The 9723-nt window shown below is 35.3% G+C and overlaps 1 protein-coding gene across 1 annotated transcript in view; it reads left to right on the forward strand.

Annotated features, from left to right (window-relative positions):
• Nucleotides 1–984: 984 nt before the first annotated feature.
• LOC108769664 (uncharacterized) overlaps nucleotides 985–9723 on the forward strand; it is a 13060-nt gene continuing 4321 nt past the window's right edge. The window contains exons 1-8 of the mRNA XM_018520770.1: nucleotides 985–1187; nucleotides 4038–4297; nucleotides 5241–5347; nucleotides 6179–6414; nucleotides 7118–7373; nucleotides 7783–8190; nucleotides 8487–8639; nucleotides 8865–9120. Of these exons, the coding sequence (XP_018376272.1) occupies nucleotides 4042–4297; nucleotides 5241–5347; nucleotides 6179–6414; nucleotides 7118–7373; nucleotides 7783–8190; nucleotides 8487–8639; nucleotides 8865–9120 (1672 nt within the window). The 5' untranslated portion in view covers nucleotides 985–1187; nucleotides 4038–4041. The remainder of the gene's footprint in view (nucleotides 1188–4037; nucleotides 4298–5240; nucleotides 5348–6178; nucleotides 6415–7117; nucleotides 7374–7782; nucleotides 8191–8486; nucleotides 8640–8864; nucleotides 9121–9723) is intronic.

Consider the following 9723-nt stretch of genomic DNA (forward strand, 5'->3'; position numbering starts at 1 on the left):
ATACGATCAGTGTGCACGTAAAGATATATGAGAGGGAGGCCTATGCGCTGTGATAGCGTATGGCACTTGAAGAAGAAGATAGATAGACTAGAATTATAACAGATTCAACCAGAAAATTCGAATTGGTCTATTTTCAAGAATTCCAACCAGACTCTTTTTCCAGCATTATAAGGACATCATTATGATTTTAGTAGTTTATTTAAAAGATTAGTAAATAGAAATATTAATCAAATTTGCTAAATAAGTAGCATGGAAGATTACACAAGGTCTCATGCGTCATCTACAATACGCAGAGTAAACTTGGTGTAAGAAGTAAGAGTAACAAATTGACCAATTACAATCGATTATTCGTCTCACATTCGACCGTGACTGGTCAATTTCTTACTTCTTACAGTTCTTACATTAAGCTTACTCCGCATATTACAGACAACGCATTATTGTGAAAAACAATCTTTATAAAATGTCTTGTGTTTAATTTTATTTTTCACGCTCCTTATTTAGCAAATTTGATTTATACATAAAGTCGTTTTCATTGCATAAAAATATTAAGGACAGCAAAATACTTTTTGCACAAAGGCGCAGTATACGTCAATGGCAGCCCTGGAAGGCGGGGTTCGCGCCCCGAAGGATCGGAAAACATTCCTCGGGTCATCCAGTTCGAGAAAATAAGTGACGAAAAGGGTCCATCGAAATTTTCAGTATGGTATCTGAATTTTCTCAAACAGAAAAAATTATCAGAATGACGTCAAAACGCTCCAAAATGCTGATTAAAAATTACTTTTCGATCAGTCACGATTCGTTTTGATATTATTTTGATGTTTATAATGTGACTTGTCGTTCTACTTGGATTAATTCTCTCACGGATAGGATTTCCACACCCCATCTGTCTTTTACTTGTTGCTGCTACTGATGATGCTGTTGCTGTTGCCGCCGCCGCCGCCACCAACAGCGATGAGTTCCATGCGCGATTCTATCGATCCATCCTTCGTCGGCCTATATAAAAGCAGCCGCCATTGACGGTTCTCCAGGTCGTGAAAGAGCAGGTCGGGATTTGCATGCACACCCGGAGCATCGTCGTCGACAACGTTACGACGTAGAAGAGAAGAAAAGAGAGAAAAAGGGAAGAACTGTTCATTAGCCTGTTTATCCTGAGGGGTGTCACGTGGATGAGAGATTAAATTAATCAGGTACATCGCGCCTCTCCGCATTTCATTACGTATTAAAAATTCCGTTAATTAAGTTAAGTTAGTTTTGTTTCCTACGCCGTGTTGATTAGAATCCCACCATTCACATAATCAATTTGGTCTCTGCTTTGATTCCGCGACTTGCTTCTCATCCAGTTGCGACATATCTCAAGTAAAAAAACACAGAAAACACAATAATATTATGAAGACATTATCATGATCATATTTGTCATTTACATAAGTTGTTTTTTAAGTATCTAATGATGAGTCATGATTACGTCCTGTGGTATTATTACAATTTTATGATGACCCTACTGTCCCAAAGAATACATAGAAGTCAACAAAAAAAAGTAAAATGACTTAATTTTTATTCTTAATGTTAATAAACAGTCAAATTTTGTAACAACAAAAATCATCATTTTGACTTTCATGACATCAAAATAAAGTCATTTTGAGTTTCTCTTGACTTGGTGTGTAATTCTTGGGACCCAAGCAGAACAAGTTATTATAATACCAAAATGATGTCAAAATAACTCCAAAATGATCATTAAAAGTCATTTTTTAATAATTTTCGATTCATTTTAATATCATTTTAATGATTAGTTGTTGTTCTACTTGGGGTTCTACCTGAAATCCCAAGCAAAACATGTTACTATAACAACAAAATGACGTTAAAATAAATAATCGAGAAGTAATTTTTAATAATCATTTTAAAGCCATTTTGATGTCATAATAATTTTTTTATCTACTTGGAACGTTTTGCGACAATCCACTAGATTTTTAATTATAATGATAACGTAAATTATTGTGTTCTTTAATTGTAAATATCATCTGCGACACGTAGCCGTGTGTAGAATCGTCCTGTCGATCGCACTCAGACCGACACGTCATAATTCACTCCGATCCCGGAACCGGATCTTGGATTCGTTCGCGAGTTAATTTACAAAGTAAGGTGTCAACAATCGAGGTCGTTGTTCGCCGATTGCAAAACGTACGCTGATGGCAAATACGCGCGGTCGCGATAAGCACGCGAAATTCAATCGGGTTTCACGCTACAAGTCCGTACCATCTGGTAATCTGATTCCCCTGTATAACATTTAAGACGCTAGTTTTCATCAACGCAATAAAAACATCGCTCTTGCAAATTTGAGAAATTTGCCACCGTTACGATTTATGTTATAATTTATATGTTTATTTTTTTACGAAATGTTTCTTTATGTTTATCGATCCTGAAGGAAAGGACGTAGTTTACTGCGCAATGTAATTTGTATTCAATTTATGCCCCATTTATCGTCTTATTACAATATTCTTATTTAACTCATTTTATTTAATTTTATTCTGAGTTTTATAATTACAAGATATATGAGAACTCTTTTACAATTTCCTTTCTTCCTTTTTAATCACTTTTTATAATCTAACCGTTACTTTCTGGTTAATTCTCTAGTTCAATTTTAAATTCAATGAGTTTTGATATTAAGTTCGACGAGTTTTTTTATGAATATCGGATTTTCACGAAGGGCTATTTTCCGATCTCTGGACTTGTCTTGACATTACGTCATAGATTTCCTCGATACGTCTTCATCCACGCGAAGGACTTCGTTACCCTATTAACAAAATCGATATTAGCTCGGTACACAGTATGCAAAATAGACGTCAATATATCTATATATATTTATTACGATATAAAATACAAGTACACGTCTGACGGCATCGAACGCAAAATCGAATCGAGGAGCTTTTTTTACTCACTCTAACAGCGAATTTGATTGGACGCATTCAATGCGCACTGATGTATGTTACACATTAAAGCCATCGTACACAAATTGACGTAAATATATGTGTTTATTATAAACATAGAAATCGGTTAAGCAGTGAAATACTCAATACATTTCATTGTGCTGTTAGATAAAATATGTAATACCATGATTCGAAATCCATGGTGTTGAATCCACACCCTACGTTGGTATTTATATTAATACCAACATGATGGGAATTATATTTAAAATACTTATGATGATAAATCCACATCCATATTTTTTTAGGATGTTTAGATAGTATAGAAAAAAATACTTAATAATTCGAAATATTTGCATTTCACTTTTACATTCAGGATAAATCAGTGTACAACGGCTTTAATATGCATCAGTGCGCACTAGTGCGTTTAATAAAAATCTCATGACACCACTCGAGTGGGTCGGACGTGTGTTTCGTCTCGTTTCGGGTGTTACGTCACCTCGATTATATTTTTGAAAAGCGTGGCCGGCTTCAACTATGCATTTGCATTGCACAATTCAATAGTCCCTTCATTCGTCTGGACGCGCGTCGTAGTTGCAGGCGCCCAGTGTCTGAAGGGACGCTTTGCCATTTTCGTTTTGATTGCATCATTCTCTTGTTAGGCCTGCCCAGTTCGAGGTGGCCGGTGCATTTCCAAGCAGAACAAGTCATTACGATATCGAAACGATATCAAAATGACTCCAAAATGATCATAAAAAGTCATTTTTCAATCATTTCCGATTCATTTTAATGTTATTTTGACATTATCGTGATTTGTTCTGCTCGAGTTGCATCTCCATTACACGAACTCCAATTTCGAAGATCATCATGATGGTCCAATATCAGCCGATTAGGCTGCGGGACCAACAAAACGGGAAGAAGAAGTGCGTCCAATCAAATTCGCCATAAGAAATATGGGTGTGATTTGGTACCATGCGGAACCCATATGTTCATAACTCCCATGACTCATCGCGTTGGTGTTGATATAAACATAATGTGAATTTATACGTATAATACCATGATTAACTTTTCCAATGTTTCTTTCGCGCATTTAAACACAATTACGTTTCTGCTGACTAGCACAATGGCATTGCCACGGTGGATCCTGCCGCTGCTGATCCTGGGAACCGGCGCGATCACGCTGGTTCCCGCGGCTCGGCAATTCCATGATGAGCTCCTCAGGAACAATCTGCGGAAGCAGAAAAGATCTCTGGACGAGACGGATTCGCCGGAGTATTACAATGACCTGCACTCATTTAAGTACCATGACGGCAACAACATGCGAAAGTTCGACCGCTATTACGACGGGGACACTGAGGAGATCGAGTTCCTACCTGGCGGTAAGATTTTGAGGAACAACTTCTTTTTTAGACTCCGAGAAGGAGCGAGGAAGAATAAATTTTCGGTACACGTTTATAAATTTCGTATTAGATCTTTGTATCGTATATCATATTGGATTTTTCTGCCGTGTTGTATATCGTATTGAATATGTATTGTAAAAAGAAAACCTACTATAAAAGAGTATTTATGCAGGTCGCAACTGTTTAACTTATGCCGTAACCGGTAAGTTCAATACAATGATTTACGTGCTACCACTTGTCGTAAAAGTTAAATTTGAGTTAACTTTACGCTTATGGCATAAGTTATATTCATCCGGTAATTACGAACAAAAGCATTGAAATCATTGTACTAAACTTAACTGGTTATGACATAAGTTAATATTTACGGCTTGCATAAATGCTCCTTAACAATTCTCATAAAAAACAGATGAGCTTTATGAATTAAAAACAAATTATTGGTTACATCAAAATAAATTTTTGGGGGATATAAAGAGATATTCTCGTACTAGTACTGACCAATTAATCACTTATTTTGAGTATTATTAAGTATTGTTAATAGTACTTTCAATACTGAAAATAAGTGATTAATTAACTAGTATTATTAAATTTTTATAAGGGTTGATCGATCGATTAGTTAAATTAAATTATCTTCTACACCAATCTGAAAAAGTGGTTTCGAAAAAAAATGTTTAAAATTTTTGAAGAATTTTCATGATACTTGTAGTTGAAATATCCAACATTGAACATTTAATCTCTCAAATAGAATAACAAAGACACGATACTTGATGACTTGTTGTTCTACTTGGGCTGCTATTCCTGAACTATACAGTGTGCCTTCTCCTCCCTCGAAAAGGTCTTGTTAAATTGTTTTCCCCAAAGTTGATTTCTTTGATCTGTTACAGTAAGTAGTTTCCCCCTTAATTGCCAATTATTTTTATCGTAGTTTCAGACAACGGTCAGTTGGAAACAGTGGGGGAGGGTCTCCAGGGCATGAACAACAAGCTACTCGAAAGAGCACTGCTCGATTATCTGGAGACTCTACCTGAGCAGGTGAACTAATCAATTCGTTGGCTGAGTGTTCCACCTTCGAATAAATTATGTAATTTAGTTAATGGATAAAAGAGAGCGAGAGCGAGAGCGAGAGCGAGAGCGAGAGCGAGAGCGAGAGCGAGAGCGAGAGCGAGAGCGAGAGCGAGAGCGAGAAGAGAGAGAGAGTGAAAGACCGAGTTGTAAATTGAGATCTATCGATAACCCAACCTCAATGAAAATAGACAATAATAGAGATAGATAGTCATTCCGTTTTTTAGTCAAAACAGATTAATTTCTAAGATTAAATATAAATTTGATATTAATTTTACTCAGCTTGACCCAGTAGAAAATATTTTGCTTGCTTGCAGAAAATTCGATAAAACAAAGATTAGCAGTATATGCAATAAGTTTTTTTTTAATTTCGTATTAGTAATTAGATCTTTGTATTGTATATCTCTCATATTGGATTTTTTTTTATCTAAATGCTTATAGCTTTTATTATAAATTTATATATAATTAGTAAATAAATAACAAATATATATGAAGAATTTATATAATTTATAGATATTTATATAGATATTAAATTACGCAATTATATGTATGTTTATATTGAATAATATAAACGTAATAATTTCTCGTTGAAATCATAATAAAATCCATTGAAAAAAATCAAAATTGATTAAAGTCTCTTCTACTAAAAAAAGAGAGGGAACTTCATTTTGCTGACTGTAATATTCATCCCTTCTACATAAAAATCGAGAGCAAAAACCTTTTAAACAATCAAAATTGAATGAGGTACCATAGAGATCCCCGATGAATGGCATCGAGCATCGCGATAATGATTACTTACAGGAAGAACCGGTTGCCTCGATTTTCCGCGAACGCGAGCGAAGTGGTAGCCGTAAACGGGGTGGCGCCGGAGAACGTATGAACCTGGACGACAAGGATCCGACGAAGCTATTCGTGGAGGAACTGCAGGACGGTTCTCCGTACGGTGCGCTCGTGGAAGTGGATGACGACGATTATCTAACCGCTTTACAATCGCTTTATGACAGATACAGAGCTGGTAGAGGGAACAAAGTATACGAGTGAGTTCGATCCTTTAATTCCTTTGACCTTTACCATTAAAGATCGCAACGATAATGTAAAGAGCGAGCTTTAGAGTTCTATCGATTTATGCATATATTAATGATATAAATTATAGATAAGTTGATTTAAGCTCGATGGTGCGTTGTTGAAATATTCATTTAATACCGGTCTTCAAATTTACTGTACGCGATCATATCTCTTGGGTCAATCTAATTAAATAGCTTTAAAATATAAAAAAATTAAATTTTTTCATAAAAAAGATTTTACATTAATAAACAAAGTCGTCAAATATTAGAGAAAAAAGTTTTAAATAAAATATTAGAAGAAAATAACTGCATTTTGAGTCGAATAGGAAAGAAAGACTAGGATTAATAGCAGCTACCCAACAACACAAAATCCAAAATCGGGACTAAAAACGTCTCATATCCCGATTTTATGTTGTATGAGTAATTTAAAAAAATGTTCCAATATGTTTCTTGCTTACTGGAAGATTCTCAGTAAACAAGAAACATATTGGAACATTCCAGCAACCGTTGCTTATTTATATCACTCAAATATTTTTTTCTCTAATAAAATATAATGGATTTTTTTGTACAATATAATATTTTTCGTGCAATACCATTTTTGTCCTGAAAATGGGGCATGCGGACGATTATTAATGGAGTGAAAAAGGAACTTAAGAACATAACGTTTTCTCGATAGAACGACAGGACCAATGTCTTGGGGCGAGCTGCTTAGCAAAGACCCGTTGCTGAGAAGCCAGACGAAGAACGGCAACGACGACGAATTCGTGGATCGCGATCAGGATCAGGATATCCTGTACTTGCCGGCGGAACGTAGAAATGGTCCCCGTTTAGGCCGTGAATTCGGCAGTTATCGTAAACTGACCAAACGCTATCCGGTCGCTAAGAGAAGCCCCAGGCCGACCCAAACCAGATTAAAGTCCACGGATCCCAAGGTAACGCAAACAACGCCGCGTCGCTGTTGGGAGATAATGGGATAATTGCTCTGTCATCTGCTATCAATCCTTTCGTATTGATTTCGCGGAGCGCTTTTTACGAAATTACAAAGAATCGAACAATGTCGACGTGGACATACACGGAAAGAACGATTTTGCAGAAGTATCTAAAAATTTAGCCAGATACAAATCAATAAATAATTTTGTTGAGCCGTCAAAATAATTAAAAATTTAGCTATGTACGAATTTCAAAATGATTTTGTTGGACCGTCAAAATAATAAAAAATTTAACTAGGTACAGATCTAGATACAGAATATTTATGTAGGATGCTCAAGTATAATGAGCAATGCTGCAAAAAGTTTTCATATTCAAGCAACCAGCTTCTGGTTCCTCCATTCTTGTTTCAAGGTTGCTCAAGACCTGGGAGCCTTATTCGGCACGCAATTCACGGACTCGCACAATTACACTCATAAATCCGATCACGATCACGACCACGATCACGAACGCAAGCAGGAATTTAACCAGAGTCACAATCACGAATACAAGCACGAACCCAATCAGAATCACGATCACGAACACGAGCACGGTAGTCACGAAGGCAAGTCAGAAGCGCCGTTGAAAGTGACGCCGGCTCCGAAGGGTCAGAAGGAAAACACTACGAAGACGGCCAAATCGAAATTCGTCCAAGTGAGGAAGAAGAGTGTCGATTGGTCGCAATATTTCGGCATCGATCGAAGGAAGAAGAAGGCCACCTTCACGGCCGGACAAGGCACGCAGAATCAGGACGACGAGTGGATGCTGCAACGCTACTATGAGGTAGATCGTAATTGTTAAAATTTTCTTGTTGGATGCATTACACAGTGGCGGCGATAAAAGGAAATAGATATTTATCATTCATCTGCTCTATTTATATTAATAAATAATAATATAACTTTAACTATAAGTATAAAGCACCAATTTATTGTATTTTCTCGGAAAAGGCGGTAATAAAATTCAAAAGAAAACTAGCAAAATGTTACAACTGTTATCAAAATAAACAGTATTTTTCAATAAATCTATTTTTTTGTTAAAACGTTTATGTCAATTTTTGAAAATGTTTTATACTTTAACAGAATATGGCCGAAAATTTGAAGTCAAAGGACGACGAGAATGAGCGGAAGGATAAACTTGAGCAGATGGACTCTAAATTGAAATACATTAAAGACCTAATTATTGAAGAAGCTATGAGGTACGCCGCTTCGGAAGATGAAGCAGATCTGCAAAAGGTAATTTTTCTACTGGCACTTCTGCATATAAGCTTTATTCGAATTATAAATAAAATTATTTCGAAATACTATACAACTAAAATTTTCGGAAAATGTAATTTGCCTAAACTATCCAATTTTAAATTACTATTTCGTCGATTAAGAAATAATTAAAAAAATTAAACGTGGTTAGAAATTAATTATTAAAGAGATAAAAATGTAATCTGTAAAAATGTTGTGTGACAGGTGAAGGATAAGTTAATGTCACGAATGGCAACGGCTTATTCGTTGCAGAAGATGCGAAAAGCACTGAGCGAGCTTCGAAATAATGTCGCAGCTCAGAAAGAGGCACAGAGGATGCAGAAAGAGGCGCACAGTAATTTTACGTCTAATTTTCGGGAAAATAGCAACAGCAACACTAATCCAAGTACTAACAGCGGCACCGACAGTAAAACCAACGAGAAACGAAACAATATCAATAACAATTTAGAGGAAAGCGAGTGTGAGTATATTCAAAAGAGAGTTAGGAATCACGAAAAAAATTACAAAAATTATACAGAGTACCTAGATTCTCCAGAATTTGGGAATCAGCATTTATATTGAATTTCTTAATAAAAATGTATATATTTTTTATTAATTAGATTTCTAAATCAGAGTTTTCCTAATTTAGCTTTATAATTGATTCGAATGCATAATTTCTTCCATATAATTTTTAGGTTTTTTCTAATCTTGTGATTTTATTTGGAGATTTTATTGAAGATTATTGATTTCATTGGAGATTCTATAGCATTGTTTAATAAACAAAACAAAATAAAATCCACTTGAAGTTAAATCAAAAGTAGCATTTTATTGTTCTTAGAATTAACTTTCATTTAACTTTTAAATAAAATCTTATCGATTTCTCACTTTTATCAGGAAAAGATTAGTCCTAAAGAATTTATTTGCAAACCAGAGAAATAGCTCAATAAATCTGGGATAATCTGTACAAATCCAATAAATCGAGTTAAATATATTAGGTGTTGAACTTAATTCCTGCCGTTTTTCGTCTCCAAAATTGATTTGTTTCGAAGGGAAATACCTTAATCAAAGTATTATTAATAAAGTA

This window comes from Trachymyrmex cornetzi, unplaced genomic scaffold, assembly GCF_001594075.2.
Source record: "Trachymyrmex cornetzi isolate Tcor2-1 unplaced genomic scaffold, Tcor1.1 scaffold927, whole genome shotgun sequence".
NCBI classification, from domain to species: Eukaryota; Metazoa; Arthropoda; class Insecta; order Hymenoptera; family Formicidae; genus Trachymyrmex; species Trachymyrmex cornetzi.